Source organism: Oncorhynchus gorbuscha, linkage group LG15, assembly GCF_021184085.1.
Source record: "Oncorhynchus gorbuscha isolate QuinsamMale2020 ecotype Even-year linkage group LG15, OgorEven_v1.0, whole genome shotgun sequence".
Taxonomy (NCBI): Eukaryota; Metazoa; Chordata; class Actinopteri; order Salmoniformes; family Salmonidae; genus Oncorhynchus; species Oncorhynchus gorbuscha.
This window is the reverse complement of record NC_060187.1, coordinates 17,379,751-17,402,811: the sequence shown is the minus strand read 5'-3', so window position 1 is coordinate 17,402,811 and position 23,061 is coordinate 17,379,751. Positions and strand designations below refer to the sequence as shown.

The following is a 23,061-nucleotide window of genomic DNA, read 5'->3' as shown; positions in this document are numbered from 1 at the left end:
GTGCCATTTGGGACACAGACATATTTTGGTGATTGATTGCACTTAGGGTGTTGTCCGGGGGTAATCAACCTTGCAAATAGCTTTGTTGCAACCTGCGCAGAATAAGTAGGCATTTTTTCGAGAGACTTGATTATATAGGGCCCTATTTGTGATATCACTGTAATTATATAGGGAATATATATGATATCACTGTAGCCTCTTAGGTCTACTCTAGACTAGTCTCATAAATACAAATGTTACACCTACAGGTCATTTAACTGGCGGGGTCAAGAGGACAACTGTAGGCTGCAAGGCACACTCTGGTGCACGTGCTTGGCAACATTATTGGCAGTTGCCCCGCCCAAAGGATACTAGAGTAGATTATTTTGTTATAGACCTATCAAGCCCGCCTGCCATGCCTCTATATTTAGGCCGGGATGCACATTTTAAAGGCAATGTTCCCTCATACACAGTACGCAAAATGCAGCATATGTTGGCTCAATCAACAATTAGGCTACCTTTAAATGTCAAGCGGCTATAAAGCAGATCTTCCACGGATCGAATTGAATCTATTCTAGGCTTTAGGACTATTTGTATCTATTTACAGCTCTTACCTGAAACTGTGAACAATCAATCACTCCGCTTGCTTGCGTTTCTCTCCCAGTACTCCTCTCCTCCATTCTCAAGTGGCAAGGTGCAGATTAACTCTATAAAGTAATAGTAACCCAAAAGGAGAAGGCTCTCATCACCTCTGTGAAAAGTTAATTGACTGAGCTCTAGCTGTCTGTCATGTTATAACTGTAGGCCTGGATCATACAAATGTCTTCACTATAGTGTCATAATGGTTAACAAACAGGTGATGTAAGACTGATCGATTTGATCCCTTAGGTTTCAAATTACAATCATTTTAAAATGAGCATTTCAAAATGAATTTATGAATAACATAATGAAGTTGTTATGAAAATGTTCAGACCTGCACTTGCAGTTATATAGGATGAGCCATGACTAGAATACAATACATATACCAAGTGTACAAAACATTAGGAACCACTTCATAATATTTACTTGCTTCCCCATTTGCCCTCAACAGTCTCAATTTGTCATTAATAAAGTGACCAATGTTCAATTACTCTATGTACATAGGGCAAAGCAGTCTCTAAAGTGCAGGGTAGAGTACTGGGTGGTAGCCGGCTAGTAACAGTGACTAAGGTTCAGGGCAGGGTATTGGGCAGAGGCCAGCTAGAGGTAAATATTTAAACCCCCTAAAGTCGATGTCTGTGACCACAGAAATCTAGTAAGCATAATAGCTCTGTTTGAGAGTAATCTGGGATTTTTTGTTGCATGGGCTGTGTATCAATCCATGTCTGTCTTCCACATCTGCTGTGAAAGGTGACAGAGATAGTGTGTTTGTCAGACCGTGAGACATCCCGAAAATGTCTGTAGCTTCCAAACGGATTGGCCTAGAAACTATGACCCCTCTATGGAAAGATGATACTTACAAACACAATGTGTTTTTCCGTTTTGCTCTACTACCCCCACAAGCTTCACGGGACTTGTCTGAAATCGGTACTGCCTGTCTGCCAACTTCTGCCTGTAGCTTCTGAACAGTTTGGGCTACACACCTATGGAAAGGTGACTCTCACAAACACGTACACTACCGGTCAAAAGTTTTAGAACACCTATTCGTTCAAGGCTTTTACTTTATTTGTACTATTTTCTATATTGTAGAATAATAGTGAAGACATCAAAACTATGAAATAACACATACAGTATGTAATCACGTAGTAACCAAAAAGTTTTTAAATCAAAATATATTTGAGATTCTTCAAATAGCCACGCTTTGCCTTGATGACAGCTTTGCACACTCGTGGCATTCTCTCAACCACCAGAAGGAGAGTGATGGAGTGCTTTATCAGATGACCTGGCCTCCACAATCCCCCGACCTCAACCAAATTGAGATGGTTTGGGATGAGTCGGACTGCAGAGTGAAGGAAAAAGCAGTCAACAAGTGCTCAGAATATGGGAACTTTTTCAAGACTGTTGGAAAAGCATTCCAGCTGAAGCTGGTTGAGAGAATGCCAAGACTGTACAAAGCTGTCATCAAGGCAAAGGGTAGCTATTTGAAGAATCCCAAAATAAAATATATTTTGGTTTATTTAACACTTCTTTTTGGTTACTACATGATTCTATGTGTTATTTCATAGTTTTAATGTCTTCACTATTATTCTACAACGTAGAAAATAGTAAAAATAAAAACCCTTGAATGAGTAGGTGTACTTAACTTTTGACCAGTCATGTTCAGTCATTGAGAATGACACAAATATTAATTTTCACAACGTCTGCTGCCTCAGTTTGTATGATGGCAATTTGCATATACTCCAGCATGTTATGAAGAGTGATCAGATGAATTGCAATTAATTGCAAAGTTCCTCTTTGCCATGCAAATGAACTGAATCTCCAAAAAACATTTCCACTGCATTTCAGCCCTGCCACAAAAGGACCAGCTGACATCATGTCAGCGATTCTCTCGTTAACACAGGTGTGAGTGTTGACGAGTACAAGGCTGGAGATCACTCTGCCATGCTGATTGAGTTCGAATAACAGACTGGAAGCTTCAAAAGGAGGGTGGTGCTTGGAATAATTGTTCTTCCTCTGTCAACCATGGTTACTTGCAAGGAAACTAGTGCCGTCATCATTGCTTTGCACAAAAAAGGGCTTCACAGGCAAGGATATTGCTGCCAGTAAGATTGCACCTAAATCAACCATTTATTGGATCATCAAGAACTTCAAGGAGAGCGGTTCAATTGTTGTGAAGAAGGCTTCAGGGCGCCCAAGAAAGTCCAGCAAGATGGGATCGGGGCACCACCAGTACAGAGCTTGCTCAGGAATGGCAGCAGGCAGGTGTGAGTGCATCTGCATGCACAGTGAGGCAAATACTTTTGGAGGATGGCCTGGTGTCAAGAAGGGCAGCAAATAAGCCACTTCTCTCCAGGAAAAACATCAGGGACAGACTGATATTCTGCAAAAGGTACAGGGATTGGACTGCTGAGGACTGGGATAAAGTCATTTTCACTGATGAATCCCCTTTCCGATTGGAAGACAAGAGAAGACAAGGTGAGCGCTACCATCAGACCTGTGGCATGCCAACAGTAAAGCATCATGAGACCATTCATGTGTGGGGTTGCTTCTCAGCCAAGGGAGTGGGCTCACTCATAATTCTGCCTAAGAACACAGTCATGAATAAAGAATAGTACCAACACATCCTCCGAGAGCAACTTCTCCCAACTGTCCAGGAACAGTTTAGTGACGAACAATGCATTTTCCAGCATGATGGAGCATCTTGCCATCAGGAAATAGTGATAACTAAGTGGCTTGGGGAACAAAACATTGATATTTTGGGTCTGTGGCAAGGAAACTCCCCAGACCTTAATCCCATTGAGAACTTGTGGTCAATCCTCAAGAGGTGGGTGGACAAACAAAACCCCACAAATTCTGACAAACTCCAAGCATTGATTATGCAAGAATGGGCTGCCATCAGTCAGGATGTGGCCCAGAAGTTAATTGACAGCATGCCAGGGCGGATTGCAGAGGTCTTGAAAAAGAAGGGTCAACACTGCAAATATTGACTCTTTGCATCAACTTCATGTAATTGTCAATAAAAGCCTTTGACACATGAAATTCTTGTAATTATACTTCAGTATTCCATAGTAACATCTGACAAAAATATCTAAAGACACTGAGGCAGCAAACTTTGGAAATTAATATTTGTCATTCTCAAAACTTTTGTCTACGACTGTACATGTCAGTTGTTTTGATCTAGGATGCCGAGGCTGCAACTGAGGACACCCTCAAGACCCAGTGCCTTAAAAAGGGGTCAAATATGTGTCCAACATGTTTTAAAATAATTTCCTGATCTTTCTTATATCTCTCAGATACAGACACTTCAAAACCAAATCCATCTGATTTTTCTTTTACTATCTGTTATTCACTGCATTTCTATGGGCTAATAGCAGTAAAGCCAAATTCAATGTTTCATCAAATATTTTTTATGTATACACTGAACAAAAATATAAACACAACAATTAAAGTGTTGGTCCCATTTTTCCTGAGCTGAAATAAAATATCCCAGAAATGTTCCATATGCACAAAAAGCTTGTTTCTCTCAAATTTTGTGAGCAAATGTGTTTACATCCCTGTTATTGAGCATTTCTCCTTTGACAACGTTATCCATCCACCTGACAGGTGTGGCATATCAAGAAGTTGATTAAACAGCATGATCACTACACAGGTGCACCTTGTGCTGGAGACAATAAAATGCCACTCTAAAATGTGCAGTTTCATAACAAAACACAGTGCCATAGATGTGTCAAGTTTTGAGGGAGCATGCTGACTGCAGGAATGTCCACCAGTGCTGTTGCCAGATAATTTAATATTAATTTCTCTACCATAAGCCACCTCCAAAATTTTGGGAGAGAATTTGCCAGTACATACAACCAGCCACACAACCACAGACCACGTATATGGCGTTGTGTGGGCGAGCGGTTTGCTGATGTCAACATTGTGAACAGTGCCCCATGGTGGCAATTGGGTTATGGTATGGGCAGGCATAAGCTACAGACAACAAACACAATTGCATTTTATTGGTGGCAATTTGAATGCACAAAAAGACATTGCGAGACCCATTTCTTTAAGGTGTCTGTGACCAACAGATGTATATCTGTATTCCCAGTCATGTGAAATTAATAGATTAGGGCCTAATGAATATTTAAATGTTGCATGTTGCGTTAATTTTTTTTGTTCAGTATACACTTTTATACCTACAAAAAAGGTTCCTAAAATTCATAATCAAATAGCTTAATGATCCTTGGTATGACCATCTTAAAACAATTTCACATATTAGCTTAGTAGAACCCCGTGCTTCTAGATGGTAGTGGGGTGATTAAACCTAACAGATTTTCCATAAAATTTGTGCTCATGTTCCTCTTTGCAACCATGAGTTGTGAAAGGCTTTTATAATTATTATCCCATATATGACCACAATGTGGCGATATAACACTTCATTTTGAATGTGTGACGCAATTGACTGATTGGGCAGCTCAATCACTTGCTTGGTTTCCATCCAATTTGCGAGATTTTGAATCGAGCATTCTAAAATCTGCTTAAAACAATATGTGCATGTAAAAAAAGTTGTGTTTCCATCAAATTGACTTTTTGCGGATAAAAGTATATGTGTAATGACATAGTGCACATTCATACTTTTGCTGATAAATTCCCATGTACATCCCACTTCTGACACTTCGAGCCCGAGGTCCGGCGCGTTGTCGACTGTGCCGCAAAAGCATGCTCAAGCGGCAGAGTCGATTTCCGCGCTTATAAACCCAGGGTCGTTACACTACATTCCGTACGTTCTCAACTCCTGATGGTTTTGTCACAAAAACTGTTGGTTAGGATATATAGCAAACAATGCGCTCTAGCCAACAGCTTGCAGATACAGTGCGGGTAGGCTATCTACATTATGATATTATTTGTATTTGTCAAACGTCAGCCAAGCACCGATCATCATGTTACCATAATAAGACCCTCGCGATATTTATTGGAAAGGTGCATCAAGCTCATCAACTTGCACCTTCACCACCCTGTGAAGTGCCTCATCCTTTATGTAGCCTAATAAACTGCATGCTTTCCCGAGTCGTAGTGGGAGGACCACACAAAATGTCTTCGAGTGACTCCAAGTTTACTTCGATATGATGGTTAATTATATCAATATTTGCACATAAAGGTGCTTCCACCGCGACTTCTCGCAGAATTACCAAAAACATCCCACCATGTCGAACGAGCAGTGTCTTTATATGAAATGGTACCGGCATATCCTGTTTGCTTCCATTTGCACGTTTGACTTTTTTTCCTGCGTCAGGTAATTCATCCGCATGAAATGGTTGGATGGAAACCTGGTTAGTCTGCAGTATAAACCCATACAATGCACAATAAGTTAACCCTTCAATTTGATGTTAGAATGAAGTTTATTGTAGAAAGTGGATGAAAAGCTAAAATCAAGATGCAGTGTAAAAAGACTGTTAAATGCCTGACCGAGGCTACCACACAACTTAACATCTACAATACACTAAAACCAAGAAACCTGAGACAAAATGGACAATTCACAGCACTTCTATGGGATACACAGGGTCACTCAAAACGTCCATCTTAAAATGTTATTGTAGTTTATGAGGAATTCAACCTAGGCTACCAGTGGAACACTTTCTCATGTGGAACAGCACATTATGTTGCTGGCAGTGGGAGCAGCACATTTATCAGTAATGAAAGTTGTCACCACCAATAGAAAATATGATAGATCAACAAAAAAAATATTCAAATTGAAGGAAGATTGAATAGAGTTGTATTTTGGGGACTTGATTTAAAATTCAGATTATCACAAGCAACAGCCAGTGTGATTGGTGGGATATTGCGATTATTCTAACTTTCAGCAGTAGGCTACAAATGCAGCAGGTGCTTTGGCCTCCATAAAAATTGTACATACCAAATGGCACCCTATTCCCTATATAATGCACTACTTTTGACAAGGGTCCATAGGGCTCTGGTCAAAAGCATTGCACTATGTAGGGAATAGGGTGCAATTTGGGATGTAAAACAGCCACTGACTGCGTCAGCTCTGGTCTGTGCTGGATACACAGCAACTATGGTATCATCAGTGGACCTGCTAAGGGCCTCCTGTAAAATATACTGCTAGTGTCACAAATTATGTTTTTTAACTGCACGTCATTGCGCCCTTTTGCCAGACTGTATGATATCATTGTCATAAATTACCCCAGAAATTTGTATGAGGCAATAGCAGGGAAAGGGATCATGTATACATACATATGTATACATACATATATATACATATACATAAAGAGGGGGAGTGAATTATAGAGAGAACATTTTAAGAGAGAGTGAGTATTTACTGGCTTACAAGCCTCTCTTCCAAAATGAATTCTTTCCATGTTTCCTCACAATGATTCTGCTCGCCCATTCCTGAACGGCCGCAGACTAGGCTATACATCACTCCAGGCCAGAGCAATGGATGTCAAGCTGAGAGTCTCTAGCTGTGCTCCTTACTGCAAGACATCACTTCCTTTGATGAAATAGTTTTCATCTGCATCAGATTATTAAGAAAGAAAACGTGTCAAACGAAAGTAAACATTTTCAGGTTCTTGCTCAGCATCATCTGCCCCACTCTGCAATAGGCTTTGGTTGTGGATGCTGGTAGCCATCTGTATGTTCATAAACCTCTGCTGGAGATGTATACGCTCATGTCTGATGAGGCCGTTGGGAAGAGCTCCATAACCATAGAAATAGAATTACTAGAATGGTGAAAAAGTCTGCACCGTCATATGTAGACTCCATGTGTCCACCAGTCCAACGATCACGGTCCATTGACTTGAATGGGAGATCCCGTTGAGTATTTATACATGTATTTCTATGTCGTCAACAGACTTCAAAGATCTTACTAAAGGCTATCTATGCAATGTAAACACAGCAGGATAGATTAGAGGTGGTTAGTGGCGAGACCCTACTGAGTGTGTATCGTCTCTCCAGCGGGAGGAACAGTCTCATGTTGATTTCCCAACATGCTCTCATACAGAAAGAGCATAACAGGAAGGGTCAGTATCAGTAGTCAACACAGTGACAATGGGCTTAAAAAACTCAACAAAAAGCATTGAAATCTACTATAAAGGCTTCTTGACTAGAGTATAGAGCAGTAGTTATTTAAGCCACTTGGTTTTCGATGGAGGCACACAGCAGATTGAGGCATGTTAAAAGTTATGAGATTATATCATGAGTAATGACAAGCCAATTGGTCATAATTCAATATACGTCACACAGTGTGCTCCGTCTTTTATAAAGTGGGCACAGCTTAGTTTAAGACAGGAAATGCACTTTTACTTTGCATCCTTTGACATTTTATTTTCAGGGGAATTTTGTAGTTCATTTCCTACCCTGGGTTTAGACTTCAGAATCACAGAAATAACCCCTTGATCAGCCAGGTGGAATAACTAGCACCCCCCCCCCCCCCCCCACTGCTAGGGATCAATCAACATTCATGTCCAATAATCAATAATAATACATTTTTAATCAACAATGATGTAAAGTAAGAGAACTCAGGTCTCTATGGCAGACAGAGAGAACAAGCTCACTATTTATATATGACTAAGATAAGGGCAATTCCACAGTCAGGGGGAGTACACTGAGATTCAGATTTGTCACTTTAAAATGTATGCCAAATAAAAACCATGGATTTCAACGTTCAAAAAACCATGCACAACTATGCACAATGACTACTTTGAACAATTTACACAGTAAAAAAGTAAACATTTACCTTGAAAAACTATCCGTATGCAAAGTTTGGGGACACATTACGGTTACTAAACTTTGTACCAGCACAGATTTTATTTGATACATTTTCATTTTATACATTTTTGAATATCACAAACTTGGGGAGAAAAAGGGGTAAAGCGAAGGTCGAGAGCCGTGCGTCCTTCCTGAAACATGACTGCCAAGCCGCACTGCTCCTTAACCCAATGCTCACATAACCCGGAAGCCAGCCGCACCAATGTGTCAGAGGAAACACCGTACACCTGGCGACCGTGTCAGCGTGCATTGCGCCTGGTCTTCCACAGGAATCGCAAGAGCACGATGGGACAAGGACAACCCAGTCGGCCAAAACCTTCAGCTAACCCAGATGACGCTAGGCCAATTGTGCACCGCCTCATGGGTCCCCCGGTCGCGGCCGGCTGTGACACATCCTGGTTTGATACTGATCGGTTTCTACAGTTTTACCTGTAAATATGCTTTTGTAAGATTTTGTGTGTAAATTGTTAAAAGTAGTCATTGTCTATAGAGTTATGTGGTTCATTACACTTTTCAGTCAGTTTTTTGTTTGATATAAATTTTAAAAGTGAAGAATCAGAGTCTCAGCGTAATTCCGTCACCATGAAATTGCCCATAACTAGGTAGATTTGATTTAATTCCTTGCTCCCCCTCAATAAAAACGTATACTTGTTATGTGGCATGAATCATGATGAATTGAATCTAAAAATAAATCAATACAAATATGTATAGAGTAATCAGCAGTTGATTGTAAATATATTTGCGTTTTATATTCTTTATAAACCGGCTACTGCACTATGCATATACTGTACTAACTATACCGTGACATTATATAGCTCCACCTTCAAACCATTCTATGAAACAGACTGTCCTTTTTACCTCTCCTGTGTTCTAGGGAGTTTTTCCCTAGCCACCGTGCTTCTACACCTGCATTGCTTGCTGTTTGGGGTTTTAGGCTGGGTTTCTGTACAGCACTTTGAGATATCAGCTGATGTACGAAGGACTATATAAATACATGTGATTTGATTATAGTAGAAGTGGTTGTTTTTAAAGGGTTGTAAACATTGACCAGTAAGCAGAGGGATTGATTGACACATGAGCACTTTCAGAAGGTGGAGGGGGGTTGGTAACCTTGATGCCAATTGGTTTTCGGGGGCAAGACAGCAGAAACAGACTGGCCAGAAACAGACTTGCACCCAGGCTAGGTAGTTGGGGTTCTGAACCGGGCAAGGTGGCAGCAGTGGGCCGACCCTGCCCTGAGAGCAGACCTGGGTTAAAATACTATTCGAAATCAAGTCAAATACTTTGTCTGTGCTTGATTGAGTTTGCCTGGCGTAATAATGGCCCAATAGTATAGTCCAAAACTGGCAAACCTGGCACATCAAAGTATGTGAACGATTTCAACTAGTATTTGAACCCAGGTCTGCCTGAGAGACCCCCAACGGAGCAGATCAGACTTTGGCTTTCATGTTGATGAGAACAGAGCAACAGGTGAGGGCTCCATCCACCTTCACCTTCTCCATGTTGGAAACTGGGATCAACATGTGATCCTTCAGCTTCTCAAACACCTGGGGGAGAGAGAGAGAGAGAGAGAGAGAGAGAGAGAGAGAGAGAGAGAGAGAGAGAGAGAGAGAGGGATGGGGAGAGAGAGAGAGAGGGATGGGGAGAGAGAGAGAGAGGGATGGGGAGAGAGAGAGAGAGGGATGGGGAGAGAGAGAGAGGGATGGGGAGAGAGAGAGAGGGATGGGGAGAGAGAGAGAGAGGGATGGGGGGAGAGAGAGAGAGAGATGGGGAGAGAGAGAGAGAGAGAGAGAGGGATGGGAGAGAGAGAGAGAGAGATGGGGAGAGAGAGAGAGAGATGGGGAGAGAGAGAGAGAGATGGGGAGAGAGAGAGAGAGATGGGGAGAGAGAGAGAGAGAGAGATGGGGGAGAGAGAGAGAGATGGAGATGGGGAGAGAGAGAGAGAGATGGGAGATGGGGAGAGAGAGAGAGAGATGGGGAGAGAGAGAGATGGGGGAGAGAGAGAGAGAGGGAGAGAGAGAGAGAGATGGGGAGAGAGAGAGAGAGAGAGAGATGGGGAGAGAGAGAGAGGGATGGGGAGAGAGAGAGGGATGGGGAGAGAGAGAGAGAGAGAGAGAGAGAGAGAGAGAGAGAGAGAGGGATGGGGGAGAGAGAGAGAGGGATGGGGGAGAGAGAGAGAGAGATGGGGAGAGAGAGAGAGAGAGATGGGGAGAGAGAGAGAGAGAGATGGGAGAGAGAGAGAGAGAGAGATGGGGAGAGAGAGAGAGAGATGGGGAGGAGAGAGAGAGAGAGAGATGGGGAGAGAGAGAGAGAGAGAGATGGGGAGAGAGAGAGAGAGGGATGGGGAGAGAGAGAGAGAGAGAGATGGGAAGAGAGAGAGAGAGAGAGATGGGAAGAGAGAGAGAGAGAGAGATGGGGAGAGAGAGAGAGAGAGATGGGGAGAGAGAGAGAGAGAGATGGGGAGAGAGAGGGAGAGAGAGATGGGGAGAGAGAGGGATTGGGAGAGAGAGAGAGAGAGAGAGGGATGGGGAAGAGAGAGAGGGATGGGGAGAGAGAGAGAGGGGAATGGGGAGAGAGAGGGAATGGGGAGAGAGAGCGAGAGGGAATGGGGAGAGAGAGAGGGGAATGGGGAGAGAGAGCGAGAGGGATGGGGAGAGAGCGAGAGGGATGGGGAGAGAGCGAGAGGGATGGGGAGAGAGCGAGAGGGATGGGGAGAGAGCGAGAGGGATGGGGAGAGAGAGAGGGATGGGGAGAGAGCGAGAGGGATGGGGAGAGAGCGAGAGAGGGATGGGGAGAGAGCGAGAGGGGGTGGGGAGAGAGAGAGGGGGTGGGGAGAGAGAGAGGGATGGGAGAGAGCGAGAGGGGGTGGGGAGAGAGAGGAATGGGGAGAGAGAGGAATGGGGGAGAGAGAGAGAGAGGGATGGGAGAGAGCGAGAGGGGGATGGGGAGAGAGAGAGAGAGAGGGATGGGAGAGCGAGCGAGAGAGAGGGGGATGAGGGAGAGAGCAAGAGGGGGATGGGGAGAGAGAGAGGCGGATGGGGAGAGAGAGAGAGAGGGATGGGGAGAGAGAGAGGGATGGGGAGAGAGAGAGGGATAGGGAGAGAGAGAGAGGGATGGGGAGAGAGAGAGGGATGGGGAGAGAGAGAGAGGGATGGGGAGAGAGAGAGAGGGGTGGGGAGAGAGAGAGAGGGGTGGGGAAGAGAGGGATGGGGAGAGAGGGATGGGGAGAGAGAGAGGGATGGGGGAGAGAGAGGAATGGGGGGAGAGAGGGAATGGGGAGAGAGAGAGGGATGGGGAGAGAGAGAGACCGATGGGGAGAGAGGGATGGGGAGAGAGAGAGAACGATGGGGAGAGAGGGATGGGGAGAGAGAGAGAACGATGGGGAGAGAGAGAGAACGATGGGGAGAGAGGGATGGGGGGGAGAGAGAGAGAACGATGGGGAGAGAGAGAGACGATGGGGAGAGAGAGGGATGGGGGGAGAGAGAGAGAGAGGGATGGGGAGAGAGAGAGAGAGGGATGGAGAGAGAGAGAGGGATGGGGAGAGAGAGAGAGGGATGGGGAGAGAGAGAGATGGGGGGGATGGGGAGAGTGAGAGAGAGGGATGGGGAGAGTGAGAGAGAGGGATGGGGAGAGTGAGGGATGGCAGAGAGAGAGAGAGAGAGAGAGGGATGGGAGAGAGAGAGGGATGGGAGAGCGAGCGAGCGAGGGATGGGGAGAGAGAGAGAGGGATGGGGAGAGAGAAAGAGAGGGGGATGAGGGAGAGAGCAAGAGGCGGATGGGGAGAGAGAGAGGGATGGGGAGAGAGAGAGAGAGGGATGGGGAGAGAGAGAGAGAGGGATGGGGAGAGAGAGAGAGAGGGATGGGGAAGAGAGAGAGAGAGAGATCGGGAAGAGAGAGAGAGATCGGGAAGAGAGAGAGGGAGTGGGGAGAGAGAGAGAGGGATGGGGAGAGAGAGGGATGGGGGAGAGAGAGAGAGAGAGAGAGAGAGAGAGAGAGGGATGGGGAGAGAGAGAGAGGGATCGGGAAGAGAGAGAGGGATTGGGGATAGAGAGAGAGAGGGGGATGGGGAGAGAGAGGGATGGGGAGAGAGAGAGAGGGATGGGGAGAGAGAGAGAGGGATGGGGAGAGAGAGAGAGGGATGGGGAGAGAGAGAGAGGGATGGGGAGAGAGAGAGAGATGGGGATGGGAGAGAGAGGGAGAGAGGGATGGGGAGAGAGAGAGAGGGGATGGGGGGAGAGAGAGAGAGAGAGATGGGGAGAGAGAGAGAGGGATTGGGGAGAGAGAGAGGGGGATGGGGAGAGAGAGAGAGGGATGGGAGAGAGAGGGATGGGGAGAGAGAGAGGGGATGGGGAGAGAGAGAGAGGCGGATGGGGAGAGAGAGAGAGGGATGGGGGGAGAGAGAGAGGGATGGGGAGAGAGAGGGATGGGGGAGAGAGAGAGGGATAGGGAGAGAGAGAGGGATAGGGAGAGAGAGAGAGGGATGGGGAGAGAGAGAGAGGGATGGGGAGAGAGAGAGAGGGGTGGGGAAGAGAGAGAGAGGGGTGGGGAAGAGAGAGAGGGGTGGGGGAGAGAGAGAGAGAAGGGAGAGAGGGATGGGGAGAGAGAGAGAGGGGGATGGGGGAGAGAGAGAGAGGGGGGGAGAGGGGGGGGGAGAGAGAGAGATGGGGGATGGGGGAGAGAGAGAGGAATGGGGAGAGAGAGAGGAATGGGGGAGACAGGGAATGGGAGAGAGAGAGAGGGATGGGGAGAGAGAGAGAACGATGGGGAGAGAGGGATGGGGAGAGAGAGAGAACGATGGGGAGAGAGAGGGATGGGGAGAGAGAGAGAACGATGGGGAGAGAGAGAGAGGGATGGGGAGAGAGAGAGAGGGATGGAGAGAGAGAGAGAGGGATGGGGAGAGTGAGAGAGAGGGATGGGGAGAGTGAGAGAGAGGGATGGGGAGAGTGAGAGAGAGGGATGGGGAGAGTGAGAGAGAGGGATGGCAGAGAGAGAGAGAGGGATGGGAGAGAGAGAGAGAGAGAGAGAGAGAGAGAGAGAGGGATGGGGGAGAGAGAGAGGGATGGGGAGAGAGAGAGAGGGGGATGGGAGAGAGAGAGAGAGGGATGGGGAGAGAGAGAGAGAGGGATGGGGAGAGGAGAGAGAGGGATGGGGAGAGTGAGAGAGAGGGATGGGGAGAGTGAGAGAGAGGGATGGGGAGAGAGAGAGAGAGGGATGGGGAGAGAGAGAGAGAGGGATGGGGAGAGAGAGAGAGGGATGGGGAGGGAGAGAGAGGGAGGGGGTGGGGAGAGAGGGATGGGAGAGAGAGAGGGGGATGGGGAGAGAGGGATGGGAGAGAGCGAGGGGGTGGGGGGGAGAGAGAGGGATGAGGGAGAGAGGGATGGGAGAGAGAGAGAGGGGGGGTGGGGGAGAGAGAGGGATGGGGAGAGAGAGAGAGGGATGGGGAGAGGGGGAGGAGAGAGGGATGGGGAGAGTGGGGAGAGAGAGGGATGGGAGAGAGGGATGAGAGAGAGGGATGGGGGAGAGAGAGAGAGGGATGGGGGGAGAGAGAGAGAGGGATGGGGGAGAGAGAGAGAGGGATGGGGAGAGAGAGAGAGAGGGATGGGGAGAGAGAGAGAGATGGGGAGAGAGAGAGAGAGGGATGGGGAGAGAGAGAGAGAGGGATGGGGAGAGAGAGAGAGGGATGGGGGAGAGAGAGAGAGGGATGGGGAGAGAGAGAGAGAGGGATGGGGAGAGAGAGAGAGAGGGATGGGGAGAGAGAGAGAGAGGGATGGGGAGAGAGAGAGAGAGGGATGGGGAGAGAGAGAGAGAGGGATGGGGAGAGTGAGAGAGAGGGATGGGAGAGTGAGAGAGAGGGATGGGGAGAGTGAGAGAGAGGGATGGGGAGAGTGAGAGAGAGGGATGGGGAGAGTGAGAGAGAGGGATGGGGAGAGTGGAGAGAGAGGGATGGGGGAGAGAGAGAGAGAGAGATGGGGAGAGAGAGGGATGAGGGAGAGAGGGATGGGAGAGAGCGAGGGGGGTGGGGAGAGAGAGGGATGGGAGAGAGAGCGAGGGGGTGGGGAGAGAGAGGGATGGGAGAGAGAGCGAGAGGGGGGTGGGGAGAGCGAGAGGAATGGGGGGAGAGAGAGGAATGGGGGAGAGAGAGAGGAATGGGGGAGAGAGAGAGAGGGATGGGGAGAGAGAGAGAGAGAGAGGGGATGGGAGAGAGAGGGATGGGGAGAGAGAGAGAGGGATGGAGAGAGAGAGAGAGAGAGGGATGGAGAGAGAGAGAGAGAGGGATGGCGAGAGAGAGAGAGAGGGATGAGGGAGAGAGGGATGGGGAGAGAGAGAGGGATGGGGGGAGAGAGAGGGATGGGGAGAGAGAGAGGGATGGGGAGAGAGAGAGGGATGGGGAGAGAGCGAGAGGGGGGTGGGGAGAGAGAGGGGGTGGGGAGAGAGAGAGGGGGGGGAGAGAGAGAGGAATGGGGGGAGAGAGAGAGGGATGGGGGAGAGGGGAGAGAGAGGGATGGGGGGAGGAGGGAGAGAGGGGATGGGGAGAGAGAGAGGGATGGAGAGAGAGAGAGAGGGATGGGGAGAGAGAGAGGGGATGGGAGAGAGAGAGAGAGAGAGAGAGAGAGAGAGAGAGAGAGAGAGAGAGAGAGAGAGAGAGAGAGAGAGAGAGAGAGAGAGAGGGAGGGGGGAGAGAGAGAGGGATGGGGAGAGAGAGAGAGGGATGGGGGAGAGAGAGAGAGGGATGGGGGAGAGAGAGAGGGGGATGGGGAGAGAGAGGGATGGGGAGAGAGAGGGATGGGGAGAGAGAGGGATGGGGAGAGAGAGGGATGGGGAGAGAGAGGGATGGGGAGAGAGAGGGATGGGGAGAGAGAGAGAGAGAGAGGGATAGAGAGAGAGAGAGAGGGATGGGGAGAGAGGGAGAGAGAGAGAGAGAGAGGGATGGGGAGAGATAGGAAGAAAGGAAATAATTATTAAATAATATTAATATACACCTCAGCTCGCCTCTCCAGGACAAGTACAAATAATGGTCGCTCCTCAGACAATAGTTTGAACAACACTACAGACAATAGTTTGAACAACACTACAGACAATAGTTTGAACAACACTACAGACAATAGTTTGAACAACACTACAGACAATAGTTTGAACAACACTACAGACAATAGTTTGAACAACACTACAGACAATAGTTTGAACAACACTACAGACAATAGTTTGAACAACACTACAGACAATAGTTTGAACAACACTACCCACTAGAGAAGGTAGGAGTCTTGACTTTAGGTTACAGGCTTTGCTAATTTTACAATGATTTGGGAGCACTTACAAGGGATACAAATCTAAGGCATTAAGAATGAACATTTAGGTAGAGAAGAGTTCTCAAAAACGGAGTGAGAAATATTACGTAATCTCCAAAAACCCTCATAAAGCAATGTGTCACCCTGTAGAGCCCCTCCAGAAGAAAACCACTGTTTTCCTAAGAGCCTTCCAAAGCCAGAATACTTCTCTCTCTCTCTCTCAGTTCAATTCAAAGGGGATTTATTGGCATGAAAAACACATGTTAACATTGCCAAAGGAAATGAAAGCAAAACACGAGAACAATCAGACATAAACAGTTAACATTACAAATGAAAGTTTCAAAGTATCTCCCCCCTCTCTCTGCCATACTAAAAGTCTGGGCTTGTACTACAATAGGGGCAACAAGCAACCCATCCAACTCTGGCTATCAGATTACATTTACATTTCCTCTCTGTATCTGAAAAGAGGATCAGGGGACTGCCAACCTCTGTCTGTCTGTCTGTCTGTCTGTCTGTCTGTCTGTCTGTCTGTCTGTCTGTCTGTCTGTCTGTCTGTCTGTCTGTCTGTCTGTCTGTCTGTCTGTCTGTCTGTCTGTCTGTCTGTCTGTCTGTCTGTCTGTCTGTCTGTCTGTCTGTCTGTCTGTCTGTCTGTCTGTCTGTCTGTCTCTGTCTGTCTGTCTGTCTGTCTGTCTGTCTGTCTGTCTGTCTGTCTGTCTGTCTGTCTGTCTGTCTGTCTGTCTGTCTGTCTGTCTGTCTGTCTGTCTGTCTGTCTGTCTGTCTGTCTGTCTGTCTGTCTGTCTGTCTGTCTGTCTGTCTGCCTGTCTGTCTGAAAAGAGGATCAGGGGACTGCCAACCTCTGTCTGTCTGTCTGTCTGTCTGTCTGTCTGTCTGTCTGTCTGTCTGTCTGTCTGTCTGTCTGTCTGTCTGTCTGTCTGTCTGTCTGTCTGTCTGTCTGTCTGTCTGTCTGTCTGTCTGTCTGTCTGTCTGTCTGTCTGTCTGTCTGTCTGTCTGTCTGTCTGTCTGTCTGTCTGTCTGTATGGTCAAACGTTTCGGGTAGCCTTCCACAAGCTTCCCACAATAAGTGGGGTGAATTTTGGCCCATTCCTCTTGACAGAGCTGGTGTTAACTGAGTCAGGTTTGTAGGCCTCCTTGCTCACACACGCCTTTTAATTTCTGCCCACAAATCTTCGATGGGATTGAGGTCAGTTCTTTGTGAACGCCACTCCAATACCTTGACATTGTTGTCCTTAAGCCATTTTGCCACAACTTTAGAAGTATGCTTGGGGTCATTGTCCATTTGGAAGACCCATTTGCGACCTAGTTTTAACTTCCTGACTGATGGCTTGAGATGTTGCTTCAATATATCCACATCATTTTCCTTCCACATAATTTTCCTCTCGCATGACTGGATGTCATAAGGTGAATGCACCAATTTGTAAGTCGCTCTGGATAAGAGCGTCTGCTAAATGACTTAAATGTAAATGTAATGCCATCTATTTTGTGAAGTGCACCAGTCCCTCCTGCAGCAAAGCATCTCACAACAAGATGCTGCCACCCCCGTGCTTCACGGTTGGGATGGTGTCTTCGGCTTGCAAGCCTCCCCATTTTCCCTCCAAACATAATGATGGTCATTATGACCAAACAGTTCTATTTTTGTTTCATCAGACCAGAGGACATTTCTCCAAAAAGTCAGATCTTTGTCAGTTGCAAACCGTAGTTTGTATTTTTTATGGCGGTTTTGGAGCAGTGATTTCTTCCTTGCTGAGCGGCCTTTCAGGTTATGTCGATATAGGACGTGTTTTACTGTGGATATAGATTATTTTGTACCTGTTTCCTCCAGCATCTTCACAAGGTCCTTTGCTGTTGTTCTGGGATTGATTTGCACTTTTCGCACCAAAGTACGTTCACCTCTAGGAGACAGAACGCGTCTCCTTCCTGAGAGATATGACGGCTGCGTGGTCCCATGGTGTTTATACTTGCGTACTATTGTTTGTACAGATGAACGTGGTACCTTCAGGTCATTGGAAATTGCTCCCAAGGACGAACCAGACTTGTGGAAGTTTCTGAGGTCTTGGATGATTTCTTTTAATTTTTCCCATGAGGTCAAGTAAAGAGGCACTGAATTTGAAGGTAGGTCTTGAAATACATACACAGGTACACCTCCAATTGACTCAAATTATGTCAATTAGCCTATCAGAAACTTCTAAAGCTATGACATCATTTTCTGTAACTTTCCAACATGTTTAAAGGCACAGTCAACTTAGTGTATGTAAACTTCTGACCCACTGGAATTGTGATATAATTCATTGTAAGTGGAATAATCTGTCTGTAAACAATTTTTGGAAAAATATGAGAGAGGCCTGTAATTCTCATCATAGGTACACTTCAACTATGACAGACAAAATGAGAAAAACAAATCCAGAAAATCACGTTGTAGGATTTTTAATGAATTTATTTGCATATTATGGTGGAAAATAAGTATTTGGTCAATAACAAAAGTGTATCTCAATACTTTGTTATATACCCTTTGTTGGCAATGACAGAGGTCAAAGTTTTCTGTAAGTCTTCACAAGGTTTTCACACACTGTTGCTGGTATTTTGGCCCAATCCTCAATGCAGATCTCCTCTAGAGCAGTGATGTTTTGGGGCGGTTGCTGGGCAACACGGACTTTCAACTTCCTCCAAAGATTTTCTATGGGGTTGATATCTGGAGACTGGCTAGGCCACTCCAAGACCTTGAAATGCTTCTTACGAAGCCACTCCTTCCTTGCCCGGGCGGTGTGTTTGGGATCATTGTCATGCTGAAAGACCCAGCCACGTTTCATCTTCAATGCCCTTGCTGATGGAAGGAGGTTTTCACTCAAAATCTCACGATACATGGCCCCATTCATTCTTTCCTTTACACGGATCAGTCGTCCTGGTCCCTTTGCAGAAAAACATTCCCAACGCATGATGTTTCCACCCCCATGCTTCACAGTAGGTATGGTGTTCTTTGGATGCAACTCAGCATTCTTTGTCCTCCAAACACGACGAGTTGAGTTTTTACCAAAAAGTTATATTTTGGTTTCATCTGACCATATGACATTCTCCCAATCTTCTTCTGGATCATCCAAATGCTCTCTAGCAAACTTCAGACGGGCCTGGACGTGTACTGGCTTAAGCAGGGGGACACGTCTGGCACTTCAGGATTTGAGTCCCTGGCGGCGTAGTGTGTTACTGATGGTAGGCTTTGTTACGTTGATCCCAGCTCTCTGCAGGTCATTCACTAGGTCCCCCCGTGTGGTTCTGGGATTTTTTCTCACCGTTCTTGTGATCATTTTGACCCCACGGGGTGAGATCTTGCATGGAGCCCCATATCGAGAAAGATTATCAGTCGTCTTGCATGTCTTCCATTTCCTAATAATTGCTCCCACAGTTGATTTCTTCAAACCAAGCTGCTTACCTATTGCAGATTCAGTCTTCCCAGCCTGGTGCAGATCTACAATTTTGTTTCTGGTGTCCTTTGACAGCTCTTTGGTCTTGGCCATAGTGGAGTTTGGAGTGTGACTGTTTGAGGTTGTGGACAGGTGTCTTTTATACTGATAACAAGTTCAAACAGGTACCATTAATACAGGCAACAAGTGGAGGACAGAGGAGCCTCTTACACTGCCTTGCGAAAGTATTTGGCCCCCTTGAACTTTGCGACCTTTTGCCACATTTCAGGCTTCAAACATAAAGATATAAAACTGTATTTTTTTTGTGAAGAATCAACAACAAGTGGGACACAATCATGAAATGGAACGACATTTATTGGATATTTCAAACTTTTTTAACAAATCAAAAACTGAAAAATTGGGCGTGCAAAATTATTCAGCCCCCTTAAGTTAATACTTTGTAGCGCCACCTTTTGCTGCGATTACAGCTGTAAGTCGCTTGGGGTATGTCTCTATCAGTTTTGCACATCGAGAGACTGATTTTTTCCCCCATTCCTCCTTGCAAAACAGCTCGAGCTCAGTGAGGTTGGATGGAGAGCATTTGTGAACAGCAGTTTTCAGTTCTTTCCACAGATTCTCAATTGGATTCAGGTCTGGACTTTGACTTGGCCATTCTAACACCTGGAAATGTTTATTTTTGAACCATTCCATTGTAGATTTTGCTTTATGTTTTGGATCATTGTCTTGTTGGAAGACAAATCTCCATCCCAGTCTCAGGTCTTTTGCAGACTCCATCAGGTTTTCTTCCAGAATGGTCCTGTATTTGGCTCCATCCATCTTCCCATCAATTTTAACCATCTTCCCTGTCCCTGCTGAAGAAAAGCAGGCCCAAACCATGATGCTGCCACCACCATGTTTGACAGTGGGGATGGTGAGTTCAGGGTGATGAGCTGTGTTGCTTTTACGCCAAACATAACATTTTGCATTGTTGCCAAGAAGTTCAATTTTGGTTTCATCTGACCAGAGCACCTTCTTCCACATGTTTGGTGTGTCTCCCAGGTGGCTTGTGGCAAACTTTAAACAACACTTTTTATGGATATCTTTAAGAAATGGCTTTCTTCTTGCCACTCTTCCATAAAGGCCAGATTTGTGTTATATACGACTGATTGTTGTCCTATGGACAGTCTCCCACCTCAGCTGTAGATCTCTGCAGTTCATCCAGATTGATCATGGGCCTCTTGGCTGCATCTCTGATCAGTCTTCTCCTTGTATGAGCTGAAAGTTTAGAGGGACGGCCAGGTCTTGTTAGATTCGCAGTGGTCTGATACCCCTTCCATTAAAATATTATCGCTTGCACAGTGCTCCTTGGGATGTTTAAAGCTTGGGAAATATTTTTGTATCCAAATCCGGCTTTAAACTTCTTCACAACAGTATCTCGGACCTGCCTGGTGTGTTCCTTGTTCTTCATGATGCTCTCTGCGCTTTTAACGGACCTCTGAGACTATCACAGTGCAGGTGCATTTATACGGAGACTTGATTACACACAGGTGGATTGTATTTATCATCATTTGTCATTTAGGTCAACATTGGATCATTCAGAGATCCTCACTGAACTTCTGGAGAGAGTTTGCTGCACTGACAGTAAAGGGACTGAATAATTTTGCACGCCCAATTTTTCCATTTTTGATTTATTAAAAAAGTTTGAAATATCCAATAAATGTCGTTCCACTTCATGATTGTGTCACACTTATTGTTGATTCTTCACAAGAAAATACAGTTTTATATCTTTATGTTTGAAGCCTGAAATGTGGCAAAAGGTCGCAAAGTTCAAGGGGGCTGAATACTTTCGCAAGGCACTGTAAAGAAGAAGTTACAGGTCTGTGACAGCCAGAAATCTTGCTTGTTTGTAGGTGACCAAATACTTATTTTCCACCATAACTTGCAAATAAATTAATAAAAAATCCTACAATGTGATTTTCTGGATTTTTAAAATACTTTTGTCTGTCATAGTTGAGGTGTACCTATGATGAAAATTACAGGCCTCTCATATTTTTAAGTGGGAGAACTTGCACAATTGGTGGCTGACTAAATACTTTTTGCCCCACTGTATGTAAACTTCTGACTTCAACTGTAGATGTCATGTTCAATCATGCTGCTTTTGAAATATATAGAGAAAAAGCGAGAGAGTGAGTGTGTGTATTTGTGTGTGTGTGTTTACATGGAACTGTGTCTGACACACAGATATGTATCCCTATGGTCTGACACCACTGAATATTGGGATTCCAACACCTCTACGTGAATGATTCTTCATCACACAGCTGGTGCTCAGAGGCAGAAAGTGTCCCAAGTTTCCACCCAGGACACATATGAATACACACGTCCCCACAGTGGTCTGATACAGGAAAGAGAGGCAGTCACTCTGATTTTATAATGTTTGGCTTGAATTTCCTTTCTGCCAATCCTCAAGGAAAATATAATAGTCAGCCTTTGGACAACGGTTCCAAATCCAAAGAGACATATTTCAATAAACGGTTCGTACTAAAAATAAATGTTCAAGTTTGGGTTTTAACCACAGAGTACATTTGAGGTGTTGGAGCTGTCTGTGCAGATTGCAGGGTGTTGGTGATGTGGTAACCAGGAGCCCAGAGTGAGTTACTGTGTAGTGACACTGAGGAATGTAAATGACATGGCTCATCCTCAACCATGCCTTACCGCTACAGAGACAATAACATTCACTGCTCCCATACGAGCTGATATCCAAGAGTCCCAGAGTGTGTGTGTTAGTGTATGCGTGCATGTGAATATGTGTGTATACTGTACGTATGTGTGTGTGTGTTTGCTCACCTTGGCACTCTCTGGGAACTCCTCTGGGGTGCAGTGTAACAGCACATGACCTTTGCCAGGGAGGTTCATGTAGATGGTGTTGGCTGCAATGTCATCAGGCACTGTCAGCTTGTCATAACGATGGTCACTCATCTGCTGCATGATCTATAGACACAAAGGAAGACAGATGGATGGTAAGCTATGAGTGACACAGCACCACGGTCAAAATTCCCTCCTATACTCCCCCTAAAACTCTGGTGTTTGTAGATCTGTAAGGTGTAAGGAATATGGTGGGAGCTCCACCACTACACTGCTATACCTTTCCAGGCAAACAATGAAGGGTTAGGTCCAAGGAAGAGGGGTAGGGAGCATATTGGTGCCGGGCAAAATGGAACCAGACCCAGCTGTTCCTGCCCGCTCAAGTTCTAAACTCCAAACGTCTATCTGGGCGACTGAGCCTTAATGGAGAACACAGACAGGGGCAGACAGACTGACATTCTTTCACAGCAGATGTCATGTAATTGATGTAATCTGCCGAGTCGGGGTTGGGGGGAGAAGGAGCAATGAGGATGTTATGACCTGCATGCAGAGCAGGTGTGTGTGTGTCTCCAAAATGTTTACGACCTGAACATCTGTGGATGCCTTAGAGAAGTAGGAGGAACATATTTTCACAAGTGGAGCAGGAGATCTCCCCCAGGATAAGAAAAGTTGATTTAACCAGGGCCAGATCCTCCTCCTGTCATACTCTCCTTTCTACTCAACTGTTTTGTCCATCCTGTCATCTCTTCTCCCTCCTCTCATCCCTCCTCTTCTCCCTCCTCTTCTCCCTCCTCTCATCCCTCCTCTCATCCCTCCTCTTCTCCCTCCTCTTCTCCCTCCTCTCATCCCTTCTCTTCTCCCTCCTCTCATCCCTTCTCTTCTCCCTCCTCTTCTCCCCTCCTCTTCTCCCTCCTCTCACCCCTCCTCTTCTCCCTCCTCTCATCCCTCCACTCATCCCTTCTGCTCTGCTCTCCTTTTTTATATCATGCAGAGAGAGAAAGGTTGAGCTGGCATGTGTGTGTCTGTGTGTGTGTCTCTGTGTGTGTTTGAGGAGATTTAGGGTTAGAATTGTGTGTCTGTGTGTGTGTTTGAGGAGAGTTAGGGTTATAATTGTG

The 23,061-nt window shown here is 46.1% G+C and overlaps 1 protein-coding gene across 2 annotated transcripts in view; it reads right to left on the bottom strand.

Annotated features, from left to right (window-relative positions):
• Positions 1 to 5,980: 5,980 nt before the first annotated feature.
• ddah1 (dimethylarginine dimethylaminohydrolase 1) overlaps positions 5,981 to 23,061 on the bottom strand; it is a 148,849-nt gene continuing 131,768 nt past the window's right edge. For both annotated transcript variants that reach the window (XM_046300245.1, XM_046300244.1), the window contains exons 5-6: positions 21,929 to 22,072; positions 5,981 to 9,932 (exon numbers count right to left, since the gene is read on the bottom strand). In XM_046300245.1, coding sequence (XP_046156201.1) covers positions 9,816 to 9,932; positions 21,929 to 22,072 — 261 coding nt within the window. In that variant the 3' untranslated portion in view covers positions 5,981 to 9,815. The remainder of the gene's footprint in view (positions 9,933 to 21,928; positions 22,073 to 23,061) is intronic.